This window comes from Pipra filicauda, unplaced genomic scaffold, assembly GCF_003945595.2.
Source record: "Pipra filicauda isolate LSUMZ 115617 unplaced genomic scaffold, ASM394559v2 scaffold682_size158433_pilon, whole genome shotgun sequence".
In the NCBI taxonomy this organism is placed as follows: domain Eukaryota; kingdom Metazoa; phylum Chordata; class Aves; order Passeriformes; family Pipridae; genus Pipra; species Pipra filicauda.
The window spans coordinates 25,608-45,185 of NW_024104845.1; the positions used below are offsets into that span (position 1 = coordinate 25,608).

General features: G+C 51.6%; 1 protein-coding gene across 1 annotated transcript; it reads left to right on the top strand.

Moving 5' to 3' along the window:
* Positions 1-5,006: 5,006 nt before the first annotated feature.
* Positions 5,007-11,805, top strand: LOC113994312 (olfactory receptor 14J1-like). Its single transcript, XM_027733216.1, has 2 exons — positions 5,007-5,917; positions 11,598-11,805. The coding sequence occupies exons 1-2, from the start codon at positions 5,007-5,009 to the stop codon at positions 11,803-11,805; spliced, it is 1,119 nt and encodes a 372-aa protein (XP_027589017.1).
* The last annotated feature ends 7,773 nt before the right edge of the window (positions 11,806-19,578 follow it).

Here is a 19,578-nt window from a genome sequence, read left to right on the forward strand (position 1 = left end):
AGCAGCACTGCTGTGGGTGTGGCTGGGCTGCAGTTCCCTTTGCCCAGAGCAGCCCCTGTCCTGCTGTGTTGGTGCTCGTGGCTGCAGCGCTGTTGGTCCCAGCCCAAGGCTTTGGCTGTCCCTGGGCAGTGCTGGCCCCGCAGGAAGCGTCTCTGCAACCCACCCCCACCCAATGGGCTGGGCTGGGCAAGTGTTTCAGAGGGGACATGGCTGGGACAGCTTGGGATAGTCCAGTCCATATGACATCATGCTCAGAATAAACTGAGAGAAGGTTCTTCTCTGCCCATCTCTGCAACCTGAAGGGCTACAGAGTCCTCTGGGGTATCGGCCACTGCTCCAGCTTTGTGTCATCAATGAACTTCCTGAGGAAGCACTGACCCCCTCATCCAAGTCACTGAGGGACAAGTTAAACTCCACTGGGCCCAGTAGAAGACTGTGGGGGACACCACTGGTGACAGGCCTCCAGCCACACCCTGTGCCACTGATTAGGACCCTCTGGGATCTGGCCCTTCATCTCCTTATCAGCTCTGCTTGTTTCCCTGACTGTTGGTGTGCACAGACTGGTCCTTGCCACACACTGCCCTTGCAGACCAGCTGCACTCAGCTCTGCTACCCTTCTGTGTTTCTCACATGGGTGGGTCCCCCACTCCAAGTCACAAGACTCAGCCAAAATCTGCTCCTCTCAAGTCCAGGATCTACACTCTTCTCTTGCCCTTCCCCTTGGCAGGTGACACCTCCCATTCCAGGGTCACCACAGCCAAGGCTGACACTGCTTTTCACACCCAGGCCAACTCTTCCTCTTGGAGAGAAGCAGAGGCAGATGAGCCTCCCTGTTTTCCACCAACCTGGCAGCTGTGCTCTAAAGGTCTGTGTCCCAAGGGGTGTCTTGACCAAGACCCTGCACAAACCTCTTGGACTCTTTGCATCCTGTCGTGGTGCCTTCTCTCCCAACCCGTCACAGCCCTGCAACCTGGGAACTGTCTCAGCAGGCCTGGGCTGTTATTGCCTCCAAGTGGAGTGAAGAGAGACTTGGGGCTGCAGCTCCTCCTGCCTGTGGCCCACACGCAGGGCATTGGGGTCTGTCTGGCTGCAGCCCCTCAGTGGGGGCACCGGGGCTAAGAACAGACTTGCAGTGGGGAAAGCTGCTGTGAAAGCCCCGAGAGCTGGGGTTTGCAGAGGCTTTGCTGACAGTGGCCTTGTGGGTGGACGTACTGGGACTCAGGCCCAGGGGGAAAATCACAGGCCTGATCCCTGAGGAGATCAGCACATGCTGCTGAAATGCTGGGGGAGAGGAGAGCCAGCAGAGGGAGGAAACAAGTGTGGACAGCCTGGGCTGATGTGCTTTGGACTCGTGCCTGGCCCGGCCATGGCTGGGCAGAGAAGGGACAGCCTTTGTGTCCCTGCAGGGCTGGGATTCACTCCCTGCCCCAAAGGCCCCCAATGTGTCTGAGAAGCCCTGGGTGGTGCCTGTCACACAACTGCTGGGAATGGGGACGGGCTTCCTGCACAGGCCCTGTGCTGTCCATGGCAGCTGCTGCACTTGTGCTGCAGAGCCCTGGCACCTCCCCTGGCACTACAGGCCCCTCTTTGGCTATTCAATCCAGGCTCAGCTGCCCTGAATCAGGTTCAGCAGTGAAGGGATGCCCGGGAGACAACTGCCATTGTACTCTGAGGACATGTAGAAAATACCCTGATAAAGAACAGGAGAGAGACCTCTCTCCCTGTGCCACCTGACTCCATTTGGTCACCTGAACACCTCTATGGGCTGCCCTGGACAGAAGGAACAGTGACAGATTCCCCTGTCCTACATGTGGGCACCTTCTGCCACTGAAGTTGGCCAAAGCAATGTCCCAGCAGCCTCCAAGAAGATCCCACAGCTGTTGCCCTGTCCCTAGGAACTGCTCCATTGGAACCTGCAGTTCCCAGCAGGAATCTCGGTCACCTTTGGCCCCTCGGAAGGAACCAGGGCTTTGTGTCCCAACAGGTCACTCCTGGCTTTTGTCTTCATTCATTGCCATGGGAGCTGGGACAAGGAGTCACCTGCAGGTGCCTGTTTTGGGCCCACTGAAGTGGGGCAGGAGGAATCCCAGCTGTGATGGTTTCACTCTAGGCCTTCCTGGAGACCAGTTTGTAACCGGGAAGGTGATCATGGAAGTATTCCATGCTATTCCTTTACGTAACTTGAGGTATAAATAAAACCAGCGGGAGGGACCTCTCTCTCTTCTTTTCCGGCGAGGTTCGAGAATGGTGGGTGGCCTCTGGAACTGAGGCCTACAGCGACTGCTGTTATCTGCCACGTGTGTGGGGAGAGTGTTGGACCACGTCCAGCCATCCTGCTTCTCTCAAGGGAAGTGATGAGATTTTGCCAATTCTTCAGTTTGCTGGTTACCGGGTTTTTAGATGGTGTAGACTTGTTTTGGTTTTTGTCCCTTTTCATCCTATTTTGCCCTTTTTTCCCTTCTCCCTCCCCCTTTTCCCTTTTAGGAAGCTATTTAGGGTTTCCGGGGTGATAGTATATAATATTCTCATTGTATATATCTGACTCATATGTTAAATATATATTTCCTTTTTTATATAGCTTTGGCTGTTTGGTTCGTTTTTTTTCTTCCCTCTCTGGGAAGCAGGTCTTTGTTGTCAAGTTTCGGAGACTTGGCGGGAAGCCAGCTTGAAACCTGCACACCAGCCCATGGGGGTTGTGGAGGGAGCTGAGTGTCCTTCTGGCCCCAGGTCTGCAGAGCCACAAGGAGACACCTCTGTTGACTCAGCTGAGTCCCTTCCCTCAGTGCAGGTGAAGGAGATCCCTCCTGGGCACTGTCTGGCTTTCCTGTCTAATGATGGGACATGAAAAGGGGACTCTTGGACTTAACTCTGTGTCTGTCTGGAGAAATGACCCTGCTGAAAGAAGTGTCTGTGCCCAGCTGAGAGAAGGAACATCCTTATTTCCTTCAGCTGTGTGCCAGCAGGTTCTCCTGGAGTCCCAGGGAGAGCTGGAGGGAGCCCAGAGGGGCAGAGAAAGGGCTGCCTGGGGTTGTTGCTGTGCTGCTGAGCTGGGCCGGGCTCCTGGCACACAGGGAGCTCCTGGCAAGCAAGAAGAGCTTCAAAGAGACAGCTCTGCTGGTGAGCAGCTCCTCTGCACAGCCCAGCAGGGCTGAGGGCACTGCCTGCAGCACCCAGGGCACAGGAGAGAAGGGAGAGAGAGGAGAGGCAGCCTGGGCTGGGAGGTGACTGAGTTCTCACTACGGGAGAAACCTTCCCAGGATTTGAATGAAGAATTCTCTGGCTGTAGGAAAGTTCAACTTCCCTTCCTGGAGGCATCTCCTAAAACTGGCACATCCCACAGCTTCTAGGATCTTTCAGGAGGACTCTCCCAGTTGCTGCAGTGCAGGGGAAGTGGCCATATGGTAGAGCAGGGCAGGAGCTGCAGGCAGCAAGGGCAGAGAGGAGAAGGGAGCAGGAGGTTCAAGGGATCCTGGGGTGGGAGGACAGGGCAGAGCTGCTCAGGGGAGGAACCCTGCCAGCCCTTTGCCGTGGTCAGGCTCTGGCTGCAGAGCAGTGCAGGTGAGTTCCTGCAAGTGCCTCTGCCAGCTGCCAAATGCCCCCAGTGGCAGGAGCTGTCAGGATGACTCTGCTGGATTTGCTGGGGTGCATCAGGAGAAGCTGCTGCAGAGCAGGACTTGCTGCTGCCCCCTCAGAGGTCCAGGGCAAGAAGGTTCCCTGTGCCAGGGCTGGCTGTGGGGTGGGAAGGTGGGGGTGCAGCCAGGGGTGCCCAGGGCTGTGGTGCAGAGCAGGGTCCTGTCCCCAGGGCTCTGTGTGCTGGGGCGGGGACTCTGCTGCCTGCCAGGGTCAGCTCTCAGCCCGGCCAAGGATCTGCAATGGCCCTGCAGCAGCCACAGCCCAGGCAAGGACAAGGCCCTGATTTCCAGCTGCTTCTGTGTGTCCCTCCTCCCTTGTCTGCAGTACTGTGGCATTTCACTGCCGTCCCCTGCTACCTGGGCTCTCCTTGTTCTCACCATTGGGTTTTCTGAGCCAGGGTGGGGTTTGGGGGTGGCATATTCCTGTCCAGATACAAACCCTTTGGGTGCTGCTGTGGGGATGTTCCTATGGGAGCCAAGTGCCCAAGTGCCCCCCAGGCAACTTCAGCCTATTCAGCTCTTTGCCTGGGTGTCCTGTAGGGCTGCAGGTGCCCTCCAAAAGGGGACAGCTCTGCCATAGTATCTCTGTGCTGCACAGGATCCCCGTGGAGAAAACTCATCAGTGCTAAATCCATGGAAATGCTCTGGGCAACCGTACTTGGCAGCTGCAATGATCCCTGTGTGTGGCAGTCTGGGAGCAGAGAGATGAGATCCTAATCAGGCATCCTGAGGAAGGCAAGGATTCTGTCAATCTGCTCTTTGAACTGGGTTTCCTCTGCTCCCAGAAGTCCCTTGTTTCTTTTTTAAGGGAATTCCTATGGGTGATCCCCCTTCAGTTCCAATCTACGAGCCAGGGGCAGCTGTGAACAGGAAAGATGGTGAGCTCTTGTCTCTGCACCAAGAGACCATCCCTTTGCCTCTCCGGATTCACCGGATTTCACTTGCAGCACATTAGAAATGTCAGAGATTTCAACCATCCAAACTCATTCCTGGCAAGAAGAACTGGAACAAAATCAAGTCCCCCAAATCCCCTCCCTCTGTTCTGCCCTTGGGCAAACTGTGACCAGCAGTTCTGGAAACACTTTGGTACATCAGAAGTGCATTTAATTGGAGGTCACCCTGTGCTCCAAGTTGCCTCTCACAGCACAACAAGAAGGATTCCTCAGGACCCCATTCCAGGGTCCCTGCTCTCAATGCCCCCTTCAACCAGCAAAACCCAGAGCTCGGGGAGAGGGATGCAGAGAGACCTTCCTGAAAAGAGGCCCTGAATATTGAATTGCTATGAGACATGCAAGATGTTTTGCTGATTGAGTCTGGCCTAATTCAGTTCTACCTTTTTTCTCCTAAACAAAAAACAATAACCTGAGGCAGCAAATGTGCAACAGCAGCTCCATGCCCCAGTTCCTCTTGCTGGCATTGGTAGACAGGAGGGAACTGCAGCTCCTGCACTTCTGGCTCTTCCTGGCCATCTCCCTGGCTGCCCTCCTGGCCAACGGCCTCATCCTCAGCGCCGTAGCCTGTGACCGCCACCTGCACACCCCCATGGGCTTCTTCCTTCTCAACCTCTCCCTCACAGACCTGGGCTGCATCTGCACCACTGTCCCCAAAGCCATGCACAATTCCCTCCATAACACCACAACCATCTCCTACACGGGATGTGCTGCACAGCTCTTTTTCTTTTTCTTCTTCATCTCAGCAGAGCTTTGTCTCCTCACCATCATGTGCTACGACCGCTACGTTGCCATCTGCAAACCCCTGCACTACGGGACCCTCCTGGGCAGCAGAGCTTGTGCCCACATGGCAGCAGCTGCCTGGGCCACTGGCTTCCTCACTGCTCTGCTGCACACAACCAGCACATTTTCCCTACCCCTGTGCCAGGGTAATGCCCTGGGCCAGTTCTTCTGTGAGCTCCCACACATCCTCAAGCTCTCCTGCTCACACTCAGGCTACTTCAGAGAAATTGGGCTCATTGGGGTTAGTGCTTGTTTAGCACTTGTTTTTTTCATTTTCATTGTTTTCTCGTATGTGCAGATCTTCAGGGCTGTGCTGAGGATCCCCTCTGAGCAGGGACAGCACAAAACCTTTTCCACGTGCCTCCCTCACCTGGTTGTGGTCTCCTTGTTTATCAGCACCTCATTCTTTGCCTACTTGAAGCCCCCTTCCATCTCCTCCCCATCCCTGGATCTGATTGTGTCAGTTCTGTACTCAGTGGTGTCTCCAACACTGAACCCCCTCATCTACGGCCTGAGGAACCAGGAGCTCAAGGATGCCCTGAGGAAACTCATATCTGGGTGTTTTTCAGAGACAATAAACTCTCTTCTGCATGTTATGTACCTCATTAAAGGCCAATCCTGTTATGGACTTCATTAAAGGCCCACCATATCTTCTCTATTTTTTGCTCCTGGTAGGGATGTTACTTTTGTGAGAATTTTTTCACACAAAAAAATCTTTAAATATATATGTGAAAGTATATATATATTTTTATATATATATATAAACACCATTTTCAATTCAGTGTTTGCCTTTCTAGCCTGGCCCAGAGGCTGTACAAATTGGGAATTTTACTCACTCTGTGCTTAAACCAAATAAAGAACTCTGCATTGGCTTGTTTGCCTGACATCTTTCCTCTCTTACTTCTCTGCAGCTGCAGGGTCGGTACCTCTGTGCAGAACTGGGCCAGAAAAGAGTCCCAGCAGAGCAGCACTGCCAGGGAACAGCAGCCCTTCTCCTGCGTGACCTCCTCTCCCTTCCCTTCCACACAGTCCTGCAGAACCCTGTGTTGTTGGAGGTCTCAGTGCTCTGGCAGTCGGTCCAAGTCCTGCTGCAGGACTGTCCAGGGACTGCAGGTAGGGACAGCCACGGGCACTGCTGGCACAGATCTGACCTCTGCAGCAGCACTGCCATCCTGCAGGGGCATCTCCTCAGGACAGGACCTGAAAGCTTCCCTCTGCTTTCCACTTTGCTCTCCAGGATGTGCCCAACACAACGCCCTGGAGAGGAAAACAGCAGTGACCAGCACAAGGGTGGGAGTGCTCAGGGTAGGGGCACCCAGCAGTGCCCTGGCACAGCCAGGGCACTGCCCAGCACTGGCCTCTCACCCCAGGCCATTGGGCTTGTTCTTCCCTCCAAGGAGGGAGAGCAAATGACCAGCTCAGGAGTCCATGTTTGCCCTGCATGCACAAGACATGCCCCTGTGTCACGGCTTGGGGCTGGGGGGGGGAAGGCTTAGACAAAGTTGATGGCAGAAGCCGTCTCGTTGAGCTACGAGGTACAGAAAGGACCCCCTTGCTTTCCAAATTCCTTCTCAGAGAGGAACCTGGCTCTGGCTGGATCCAATCTCAGGTTCAGATTTTGGTTTAAACTAAATGAAATTATAGAGGTGTGATTCAATCACTTTGTCCTGCAGGTTTTAGTGATGGTAAATCAGAAATATTTCTATAAAATGAATTATTTATTATGACAAATGAACAGAAAATTGATCAGACAAATGATCAGATGATGTACCTGAAACAGAATTATTTACTGCACAGTATAAAAACCAAAAACTCCTAGCAGTATAGTGTAAGAAACGACAGTGCAGTCTATCAAAATCATTCTATTAAAGCAATTGGATCAAAGCCAACAAAAAAACAGTCCTGAAGCAGAGATTGAGGTAACTCACCCTACAACAACAGGGGGTAGTTCTCTCTCTTTCACTTAACCCCTAGGCAGTGACCATGAAGAGCTGTCCCTGCTTCATGACAGAAGCACCACACACTTCAAGGAAGTCTGTGGAAGAATCTGTTACATGAAAGTTGGACGGGGTTTTTATAGTTTTTATAGGTTTGACTGCTGGACATATTTGCAGGCTTCTCTGTCAAATCCTGCTTCAGAAAGCAAGATGTGTGTTTGAAGTTTCAGGAAGCAGTTTGGGTTTAGCATAATTCAACAATAAAAACAGTACCTTGACACCAGCAGTAACTCACCACAGAGAGCTTGTACTGTTTGCATTCTCTGACCATTGTTTAGGTATTATCAGAGCAGAGCATCCAGCCAGAAATGGCCGCTTGATTCCATGAGGTTCCAAAAACTCTCAGGATTCCTTTGGTTCCATGAGGCCTTGCAATGTCACAACAGATCCTTGGTTCCATGAGGCTCTGGAGTGTCACAATGGCCCTGATGATTTCATGAGTTTCCACTATGTCCCAGGATTCCTTTAGTTCCCTGCAGTATCACAATGGACCCTTGATTCCTTAAGGTTCCGCAGTGTCTCTTGGATCCTTTGGTTCCTCAAGGCCCTGCAATGTCACAGTGGCTCCTTGATTCCATGATGTTCCAAATATCCCAGGGTTCCCTTGGCTCCAAGAGGTTCCCCAATGTCCCACTAGCCCCCTGATTCCAGGAGGTCCTGCAGGGTGAGAAGTCCAACCCTCTGCAATAAGCAGGAACATCCACAACTAGATCAGGTTGCTCAGAGCCCTGCCCAACCTGCCCTTGAATGTTTCCAAGGATGAGGCATCACCTCTCTGGGCAACCCATGCCAGTGTTTCACCATTCTCACTGTAAAAAATTCTTGGTTATATCGACTTCAAATCTGCCTTTTTTTAAGTTTAAAACTATTTGTCCAATCGCAGCTATGTCCAGGCTCTACAAAAAGTCTGCCCCCATCTTTCTTAGAAGCCTCTCTGGTGGTGCATCCTCCCTCCATGCTCCTCAGGCCTGGTCATGATCTCAGGAGCTCCTGACAAACCTTGGCCAAACCAGCTGAGCAATGAAGAGCCCTTGGACTGTACCGAGGGTGTGGGGAAGTGTCCCTGGACTGGACCAGGTGCTCTTGGATGATACAGGTGGGAACAATCCAGAGTGGAACAGTTAGGGAACACAGGATAATCAGTCATCCCATGAAAGTCTTGGAACATTCCCTGAACCATGACCCAAATGGAACAGTTTGGATAAAATTCCCAAATAGTTTGGAAACTCCAGTCATTCCTGACACCAGGATGGAAATTCAGCAGATAACTAAAGCCAGTCCCCTTGTGAACCCACACCCAGCAGGGCTGAGGGAGGCCCTGGCAGCTCCCCAGCACCTCCCTCTCAGTGGGACACCTCTGGCAGCCTCTCGCAGCTCGGGAACCCTCCAGTTTGCAACAATCCAAAGAGCGTCGTTGATACCCAGGACAATTCTGATCCCCCTCCACAAACACTCCTCCAGCTGCGACCCTTGTCTGTTGGGAAACACAAAGGGATTGGCGGGAGTGTTCCCCTGACAACAAGGAGAATTTCGGAGAAGGACCTTTCCACACCCAGCTATTGATGTGTCCACACATCTCTGCCTGAGTGTGGGTGTGAATTGACTGTGGTGTGAAGGTTGTTATTGTGAATCTATAATTCAGTCACTGTTAAAATTATAGAATATGCTATTGAATTACTTGATAACTGTTCAACTGCTCAATGATTAAATGCTACTAATCTCTTTTACTCCCTTATCTTTGGATCCAAATCCTTTGCACCCTGACCCTCTTGCATCCCAAGGCTCTGGGTAAATCATTCCCTTTAAAAAAAAAAATGTTGATTTTGTGACGTCCACTTTAAAATCTTCCTGCTTAGCTAAACTACAAAACAACTCTAATTAGTTGTTGATGTCTTGAAGACATGAAGACAATGAAAGGAAGGGAAATAATTTGTTTGTCAGTGTTTTAATGAGCCCCACGGTGTGTTTGGAGCTGCATCAGCTGTCAGTCCAAGATGGGCCATGTCAGAACTGGGGAGGCTGGGGGGTGAGGAGCAAGGTTGATCATCCAGGGTCAGTGTGGATCTCCTGAGGAGACACTCAACATCAAGATCACTTGGAGAACACCTCTATCACCTCTCCTCTGAACTAAAAAATATCCATCCTTGAATTAAAAAAAGAAAAGAAAGGCACAAACTTTGAAGACTTGTTTTGAAATTGCCTTGAAAACAATTAAAGGAAGACAAAGAGATCCTGAGGGATTTCTGGATTTTAATGAGCCCCACGGTGTGTTTGCAGCCCAGCCCATGATCCTGAGGTACTGAGAGAAGATTGAAGAAGCTGCTCAAGAAGTCGGAAGCCAAACTCCAAGTCCCTTGAAGCATTGCTGGGCCCCACTGAGGGCAGGCACTGACAAAGCCTCCCCAGGGACTCCTTCGAACAGCTCCTTGGAGGCCAGGAGTGCAGGCAGACAAAGGCTCTGGGCAGGCCCCTGCACAGCTGAGCAAAGCCTGGCTTGGTTTTGTGGAGCAGAAAGGCCAAGGTCTGAGCCCCAGGCCCTGGTCCAGCAGATCCTGTCCCTCCTGGGTGGCTCAGGGCTGTTTGGGGGCACTGGGATGGGAGGGGGAGGAACAACAAAGGCCAAAACTGGGCAACTCCTCCCAGGCTCCTCAGGGAGGGGTGAGGCAGAAACCAAGTGCAGAGCCTGAAAGGAAAGTTGCTTGTGGTGGCCTGAGTGGCAGAGGCAGCTGCCAGAGGCAAGGGGACAAAGACCTGGGTGCCTTTGGGCCTTGCAACCCTGCCCGAGCCCTTGGCCATCTCTCCTGCAGGCTGTCCTGCCCTGGCCCTGCTGCTGCTCTGGCCTTGCAGGCTGCACCCACCCCTCCTGCTTTCCAACCCCCCTCCCAGCAGCATTTCTAGACCCTCCCTAATGGCTCTGCACCAGCTCTGGCTGTTCCCTGGAACAAAAAGCCATGCCATCACCCTCTTAGTGACCTCTGGCTCCATAAGGTTCCCCTTTGAGTAATATTCCTTTTTCCCCACCTTCAGTCTGAACCTTCCAAGCTGCACTTTAGGGGTTTCTTTTTCTTTCTAGCACCAAGAAAAGCTCCATCCTGTCAGATCTCCTCTAGACTCTCTCCAGTTCTTCCTCATTCCTCCAGAATGGGGAACTTCACACCCAGATAGACCAGTCCAGATGTGGTGACACCAGGGCTGAGTCCAGAAGGGTGACAACTCCCCTGTCTGGGTGGCCACACGCCCCCCAAGGCAGCCCCATGTGCATTGGGCCTTATTAACTTGGATCCTGAGCCCCTGTGCCACAGGACATCCCTCACACAGCACAGGCCCTTCTTCTGGGGGTCACTCCAGGTCTGAGCAGATCCGGGTCAGCTCCCATTCCTCTGCCAACCCCCTGGGCCTGCTCTGGGTCCTCCAGGTCCTTGCCCTGCTCCCAAGGGCTGTGGGGGTGGTTAATGGGCAGGGCTTGGGGTTTAGAGCTCAGGGTCGACATTAGACAGAAGTTTAGGGAGGTTTGTTGTTCTGCTGGCAGTGTCTGGTTCATGATTAGGGTTTTGGGCTGGGTCAGGATTAAAGTTTGGCTTTTCATACTGGTAATACAGATTTGGGAATGGAGTGGGCATTAGAGGACAAAGAAGAGTCTGGAGTTCTGTGTTTGGTCTTTTTCTGGCTTGGAATTAGAGCAGTGGATTCCTTTCAATGGGAGGGGCAGTACTTTTGGATAGTGTTGGGGTTTGAGGTTACAAAGTACATAAAGGTCCATCAGGAGTGTTTACACAGTCAGTGTTTCAGCACCCTCAGCATTCCCAGAGCCTAGTTTTACCTCATCAAAATCTTTCCTATCTGTTGGCCAAGTCCCTCTTTCCTTCTCCAACTCTTTTCCTCCCAACCTCCTCAGAACTTTCATCAGAATGGGCTCAGCTGTGTGATGATGCTCTGCAACCTCCTGGAATCAAGGAGCCACTGTGAAACTGCAGACCCTCATGGAATTACAGGGCCATTGTGACACTGGGGAAAGCCATGGAATCAAGAGGCCACTGGGACACTGCAGGGTCCCATGGAGCCAAAGGAACCCAGGGACAGTGGGCAACCTGATGAAAAAAAGGGGTCATTTTGACACTGCAGAAATGGAATCTAGAGGCCATTGTGACACTGCAGGGCCTCTTGGAAACAAAGGAACCCTGGTCCACAGTGGAATTTCATGGAATCAAGAGGCCATTGTGACACTGTGGAACCTCATGGAACATAAGGAATCCAGGGACACTGTGGAACTTCATGGAAACAAGGAGCAGTTGTAACACTACAGGGCTTTACAGCAGCCCCCGAGCTGGTGGGGCTGCTCTGCAGAGCAGGGGGGCTGTGGGGCCCGGGGCCATGGAGGACTCTGTGGGGCTGTGCTTCTCAAGCTGGGAGGCAGAGCCAGCTGATGGTGTTCCCTGCCACTGATCACCTCCCACAGACACTCCTGTGTGGCCATGGAGGGTGCTCAGAGGGGCCCTGCCTTGTTCCAGAGCTGGGACATGGCTTTGGGGGCTGCCCTGGCTCCTCCTATGGAAGTTCACTGAGGGGAGAAGAGTCACTCCCCAGACTCCTTTCCCTGTTCCCGCTGTGTGCCCTGTGCTCTCACGAATTACAGCAGACACGTGGTACTTTATCTCTTGGTGACTCCAGCCTGGGCAGGATTCTGCTGTCCTTGAGCCCAGCTCTGTCCCTGCCCGGGGTCACAACACTGACACCAAGCAGAACAGTGACCAACCAACCAGAGCACTCAGGGACCTTACCCAAAGGCACAGAAGGGGAGTGTTGAACTGGGGAGGATGAAGTGCTGGTGCTCCCTTGCAGTGCTGCTGTTCTGGTCCCCTTTTCCCCAACCCCCCTGCACACAGGCACTGCCTTGACATTTTACAAAGGTCTCTGAAGAACCATATCAAAACCACCAGGTTCCCACTGTGTCATTTATTTGTTTTAATATATGGAGAGGGTTCCTCATTTACAGAGCGGAAGGGTCAGTGAATTAGAAGTGCGATCCAGAACAAAATTTTATTCTGCACTACATAATAAAAAGTAAAAATACTGAAGAAAACATTCTTAGCCCCTCCAAAATCCTGAGAAGAGAGGGTTGGCTTTTAGCAATTGATGTTAAGAATTAGAAGAAAACAGGCAGCTTTTGGTTTCTGAAAAGCATCCAGTCAGTGTTTTCCTTATGGCATCCTTGAGCTCCTGGTTCCTCAGGCTATAGATGAGGGGATTCAGTGCTGGAGGCACCACTGAGTACAGAACTGACAGAGCCAGGTCCAGGGATGGGGAGGAGATGGAGGGGGGCTTGAGGTTGGAAAATATGCCAGTGCTGACAAAGACTGAGACCACAGCCAGGTGAGGGAGGCACGTGGAAAAGGCTTTGTGCTGTCCCTGCTGAGAGGGGATCCTCAGCACAGCCCTGAAGATCTGCACATACGAGAAAACAATGAAAATGAAAAAAACAAGTGCTAAACAAGCACTAACCCCAATGAGCCCAATTTCCCTGAAGTAGCCTGAGTGTGAGCAGGAGAGCTTGAGGATGTGTGGGAGTTCACAGAAGAACTGGCCCAGGGCATTACCCTGGCACAGGGGCAGGGAAAATGTATTGGCTGTGTGCAGCAGAGCAGTGAGGAAGCCAGTGGCCCAGGCAACTGCTGCCATGTGGGCACAAGCTTCCCGTAGTGCAGGGGTTTGCAGATGGCAACGTAGCGGTCATAGCACATGACGGTGAGGAGGGAAAACTCTGTTCCAAGAAAGAAGACAAGCAGAAAGACCTGGGCAACACATGCCGTGTAAGAGATGGTTGTGGTGTTATGGAGGGAATTGTGCATGGCTTTGGGGACAGTGGTGTAGATGCAGCCCAGGTCTGTGAGGGAGAGGTGGAGCAGGAAGAAACCCATGGGGGTGTGCAGGTGGTGGTCACAGGCTACGGCGCTGAGGATGAGGCCGTTGGCCAGGAGGGCAGCCAGGGAGATGGCCAGGAAGAGCCAGAAGTGCAGGAGCTGCAACTCCCGCCGGTCTGCGGATGCCAGGAGGAGGAACTGGGGCATGGAGCTGCTGTTGCACATTTGCTGTTCCTTAGGACAGGTCTGTTCAGAAAAGGAAAGCACAGGGAACAATTAAGACAGCCCCCTCTCAGCAAAGCCAGTGCAGTTTTCAGGGAAATCCCCTCCAAGTCAAGGCATTTCTTTTCCCTGGTTTGTGCTCTCTGAGGCTGCTCTGAGGAGCAGGAGCTCTGCCCATGTGCTGCGAAGGCCTCAGCTTTGCTCTGCTGCAGTGTCGACATGGAGCTGCTTTGGGGCAGCTCTCATGATCACAGGGGATGTCACATGGAACCCAGTTTTGATGGAAAAGTTCAATTCCTGTACTGTTGTCTTGGAGCAATTTGGGCTGCAGAAGAGAGGCACAGAGTATCCTTCAAATAATTTGGAATGGGTTTTTTGGTTACAATCATAACATCTGCTTTTTTAGGGGCAAAGTTTTCCGATTACAAATCTGAGGAGTGTTGAGACAGGACAGGCAGAAGGACTGAGCTTTCCGTTGCTTATTGCAGAGCCAGGAGAGCTGCAGTGCCTCTCAGTTTGTTTCCAATCTGCCCTGCACCTTCCCTTGGGCTGCCTTGAAGGCGACTTCACACACGGATTCATTTTTAAAAACCCCACCAAGATCTGTGCTGAGAGCAGGGCAGTGCTGCTTAAAAAGGCAGATCTCTGAAGTGTCCAGAGGTGCAGCTGTGCTGGACAGAGCAGGACAGGAGCCCTCCCGCAGAGAAGCCAAGGACTGGCACAGGAGAGTGCCCACCCCCAAGGGAAGGCTCAGCACTGCCCAGGATCCTGTGCTCATTTCTGATCCTGCCTGAAATATTCATGTCTGAGAGTAAAAGAGTTGGAATATCAGTGCAGCCTCCTGAACCGAGAGAACAATGTCTCTGCTACAATGCCTTAGCAGGAAACACACCTCAGCACTAATTCCTTTCCTGTAGCCCCTGTCTTTTCTGAGCTTTGCAAAAAATTCTGCATTAAATATGATGTAGTGTTCTGGAGCTGTGAGCAGGTCTGACCCTGCATCACCAAGCCATGGAAAAGATCCTCCTCAGCTGCCAGGTTTGCTCCTTGCCCACAGCCCTTCTGCCCCAGCCCTGGGAACAGCTCCCCGGGCCAGTTGAGAGCTGCCCCTGGCAGGCAACAGAGTCCCTGCCCAGCACAGCGCCCTGGGTTGCAGGACCCTGCTCTGCCCCACAGCCCTGGGCACCCCTGACTGCACCCCCGGCTTCACAGCTCTGCCAAAGTGCCCCAAAACAGTCCCCTGTTCACCCATCCCATCAGCTGGGGCTGGGTCAGCTTTAGGAGATGCCTCCAGGAGCTGCCCCTGCACTGCCCTGCAGCCACAGACTCACCGTGTGCAACCCTGCCAAGATTCCTCCTGCAGGGAGCTCTCAGCCATCCTGCCAGTGCTGAGCCCCTTGAAGCTCTGTCTGTGCCCTGCTGGTGTCCCTGAGCTACCCTGGCAGTGCCCTCAGCCCTGCTGGGCTGTGCAGAGGAGCTGCTCCTGGGCAGAGCTGTCTCTTTGAAGCTCTTCTTGCTTGCCAGGAGCTCCCTGTGTGCCAGGAGCCCTGCCCAGCTCAGCAGCACAGCAACTGCCCCGAGGCATTTAGTGACCCTCGGGGAGGGGTTGGCGTTATTTTCATGAGACTCAGTCCCTGAGAGTAAGTTCAAACAACTTTTCAAGAAGTCAAAATGAGATTGAAACACTAAAGTTTCTTGTAGTGCTAATGAGTCTCACTGAGGGACACAACTGAGAACGTGTCCCCATGTTCCAGTTAGAGCAGAAGACTGCAGACAGTGATGACAAGGATGGACAAGCAAAGGAAAGGTGACTCTGATGCTGAATAAACCTTGACTTGTTCCCTTCATCCAATGGGTCAAGGCCTGAACCCCAGCCCATGGGAAGGCAGATCCTGTCCCTGCCTCATTCCTCAGGGCTCTTCCTGGGGCACTGGGATGTGGGATGTGCAATGCCAAGGGCAGGACCATGGGGTGGCACCTGCCAGGCTGCTGAGCAGGGACAAGGAGGTCAGGAGGCCCCAGGGCTGCAAGGGCCAATTGTCTCCTCCTGGCATCAGGGGCACAGACAGCAGCCATGGCCAAAGGCCTGCAGAAGGTGGCTCTGTCAGGGCCTTTCAGCTTCTCCCCCTCCCTGTCTCCTCTCCAACCCAGGCTGTCCTACGGTGTCCATGCCCTGCCCCTTTCCCTGCAGGCTGTCGTCATCCCCCCGGCTGCCCCACCTGGCTGGCACCTTCCTGCACTGACATCTCTGTGTCCTCCCTGGCTCTTCCTGGACACACAAAGCCTTGGGCTCATCCAGACTCCTGTTGGGTGATGTGTTGCAACACAGCACCGCCTTGGAGTAAAATTCTTTTCTCCTCGTTCCAATCTGCACCTCCCTAGTTGCACTTGGCATTAATTTTTTCTTTCTCAGGATCTTTTCTGCTATGACAAAAGGATCCACCAGCTCTAAATCCTCCCTTCAAGCCCTCTGAGGGCTGTCCTGTACTGTCCTCAGTCTGCACACCATTGAGGCCACAGCTCCTCAGCCCCTCTCTAGTGCTCATGTGCCTGAGACCTTCCAAGCCCATCTTGGGAGATCTCTGGGCACTCACCAGTGTTTCTGCAGATGAAAATCTCATGGTCATAATCTAAGTAAATCACAGGGTTACTTTTTACCAAGGCCTGTAGTGGCAATGGCTTTGAACTGAAAGAGAAGACTTTTATACTGGATAATAGGAGAAAATATTTAACAATAAGGATGACAAGAACTGGAAGAGGTTTCCAGAGAAGTGGATGTCCCATCCCTGCATTTCTCCAAGGTCAGGGACTGTGAGTAACCTGAATTAGTAAAAGATGATACTGTCCATGTGCAGGGACTTGGACCAGATGACCTTTTAGCTCCCTTCCAAGCCAAATCATTCTGGGATTCGAGTTTAAAGTCCCAAACTCCTTCTCCAAAGAATCCCTGTGGTCCATGTGAGGAATATATTAGGGAGGAGAGTTTGGATTAGTCCTGCCTTAAGCAAAGGCAAAGCCACCCATGGGATTGTTTCTGCTCAAGGACTTGGGTGCACTTGGTGGATGATGCAGAGGGATGAGGAAACACACTGTGTACCTCAAGGGGATTTGATTTTTGGGTCAGAACAGTCCATGATGTTGAATTGTAGAATATTATTTGTTGAATGATGCTCCCACTGTGTGTAATAACTCCCATGAACAAGGAGGTCTTTCCTTATGTACAGTTTTTTATTTTCTATGCTTTTGATATTTTCTTAAAAAAAAGTCGTGTTTACCTTCCCTCCTTCTTCAGTAGCCTCCCATCTTGTGTGTCTCAGAGACTTAGTCTAACTCAGCACCACAACCGGGGAGACCCTGAGAGTGACCCTGACCCCAGGCACGTGCTTCTGCTTGTGCCCCCTTTTGCCAGAGTTTCTTTGGCTTGCTGGGTCAGAGACGGGTGGTTATCAGGGAGGATCCTCCACATTTTTCCCCTTTATTCCAGGGGTGCCATGTGGGCGAAGAATTCCCCTCTTTGTGGGTAAGCTGTTCCCTGTGTGTCTTTGTGGTTGCTGCTATTCCCTTGTCAGTAAACTCTTAGTTTTAAACTTATACCTCCTTGCATTTTATCTCTCTGTATTGGTAAGGGAAAAAAAGGGAGGGAGTTCATTTCATTGGAGTTCCCACTCCAAGTTTTGTCTTTGAGCAAAGACAGCCCCTCAGTTGCATGAGGTTGTGCAGAGTCACAGATGCCCAATTGTTCCATTACATTCCACAGTGTCCCTGGATTCCTTAGGTTCCCTGAGGCCCTAGACTGTCACAATGGACATTTGATTCCATGAGGCCCTGCAGTGTCACAATGGCCCCCTGATTCCATGAGATTCTGCAGAATCCCAGGGTTCCTCTTGTTCCATGAGGCCCTGCAAGATCACGGTGGTCCCTTGATTCCATGAGGTTTCACAGGGTGCAAGGCTTCCTTTGGCTTCAAAAGGCCCTGCAGAGGCACAATGGATCCTTGATTCCATGAGGTTGCACTGTTTCCCAGTGTTCTTTGGCTCCATAGGGCCCTGCAGTGTGACAATGGCCCACTGATTCCATCATTTTCCCCAGTGTCACAATGGACCCTTGATTCCATGAGGTTCCACAGTGTCACAATGGTCCCTTTGACTCCAGAAGGCCTTGCAGAATCAGAATGGCCCCTTGATTCTGTGAGGTTCCACAAGGTCACAATGGACCCTTGATTCCATGAGATTCCACAATGTCCCGTTGGTTCCCTTTGGTTCCAAAAGGTTCTGGGATGTCACACTGGTCCCTTGATTCCCTGACGTTCCACAAAGTCCCGGGGTCCTTTGGATTCCATGAGGTTCCACAGTGTCCCATGTTCCCTTTGGTTCCAGGAGGCCCCAGTGTATTCCAATGGTCCCTGGATTCCAGGAGATTCCACAGTGTCCTGGGGTTCCCTTGTCTCCCTGAGTTTTGGCAGTGTCCGGGGTCCCTTTGTTCCCATGATGCTCCGAGCCCTCCATTTCAGTTGAACACGTGGCATGCCAGACCTCTGGAAGCTCTAACCAAGCACTAAATGATCCAAAGTCTCTTGGCAAACACTCCCCTTTGTCCGTCGATGGTGCAGCCCAGGCTGTCCCTCTTCTGGTTCTGAGCATCAACCAATGGTACAAAACTCAGGAGACAGGGGAAAAAACCTGTGAACTACTTTTGATACACACCAGAAAAAGTGAGAGTACACGATGATGGCGCTGCTGCTTCTAGGAGGGGTTACACATCCCTTTGATTACTGAAGGGAAAAGGACACGGGAACAACCTGCATCCATAAATCCAACTTGGCTGTCTGGCAAGGGAGTAAGCTTCCTTCTGGCTGTCAAAGTGCTCCAGCCTGGCAACAGGAGAAGGCAGGAATCAGGCTGCCAAAGCCCCCCTCACACTTACCAGTGGACCCTTGTGGTCTAGCAGGGGTACCAGGGCACATGTTGAAGAACAGGGACCACAGTTCCTAACAGTCACCCTTGAACAAAAAGGCAAAAGTATTTACCTTTAATATAAATCTGTTATTTTATTAACCAAGATTAACAATCAACTGTCCAGAATCCAAACAAGAAACTCTTCTTCAGAAAGAATTTTTGGAGAGAAACTACCCAAAAAAGGCCTGTTTCTTACTGCAATCATGTTCCTAAAAGGGATGCTTTATTTTTTGCTTTATAAAAATAAGAAAATCACTCTCTCTTATTCATCTATCTATGTGTATATATGCACCACGTACTTCAGAGATGAGTATTTTACTCAGAAGACCAATATGGAAGCCCAGAAAGAATGGAAATACTCCCAGCACACTGTTCCTGCTGGATGAGGCTGGACCGGTCCGTGGTCTGTCCGTGGTAATGGTGACCACAGCCCCTTGTCAAAGGCAACTTTTTGGTACAGTATCTTTGGAGTAAGCATCTCAGCAGACACCTGGGATGCTAAAGCACACCACACACTCATGTCAGAAAATTATGACCTCTTCTCTGGATGCACAGCTGTATTGCTTATTAAGTAAAAACACTATTATGCACAAAAATCACTTAGGAATTTTCGGTGAATTTTTCTGTATAAATTCTCCACCAAACCGAAGATCTGACTTGGAGCCAGTGTTGTAGTTGAGTGAGAGAAGCAATGAGGTGGGACCCAAGTCAACACTGGGCCCTAGTTAATTTACTTTTTCAGCCCTAGGAGTGCCTAATGATTATGTCAAATCAGGAAGAGGGCAGAACTGTTAAACCAGCCAATCGACCATGGCTTCTCCAAGTCCTAAACGAACATAGAAGCAGATCAAACTGCAGTTCACAGGAATTCTCCAGGATGAGTACAAAACTGGGAAAAGTCCCCCAAGGTGGATTTTGGCCCAGAATGGTAAAATTATGTTCCAACTTCCTATGCATGTGCGAGCATGGGCGTGGCCAGCTGTGAGCACTGCTGTCACCTGCAGTGACATTGGGTGGCCTAATACAGCTCTTGTCCAAGAAAGGATGCCAAAAAAATGTGTTTTGTTTTAAATGCCCTTCAGACCTGTGTATAGGTAGGGGCACCAGCTTCCAGCTTGTTCTTGTTCCAGTCTTGTTAGTACAAGACTAACCCTGTGTAAACAGAGCTGTGACCAAACCTT

Coding starts and splice junctions, on each gene's coding strand:
- LOC113994312 (XM_027733216.1), top strand. CDS start 5,007: ATGTGCAACAGCAGCTCCATGCCCCAGTTCCTCTTGCTGGCATTGGTA. Junction 5,918..11,597: donor GATGCCCTGAGGAAACTCAT/ATCTGGGTGTTT, acceptor CTGTGGAACCTC/ATGGAACATAAGGAATCCAG.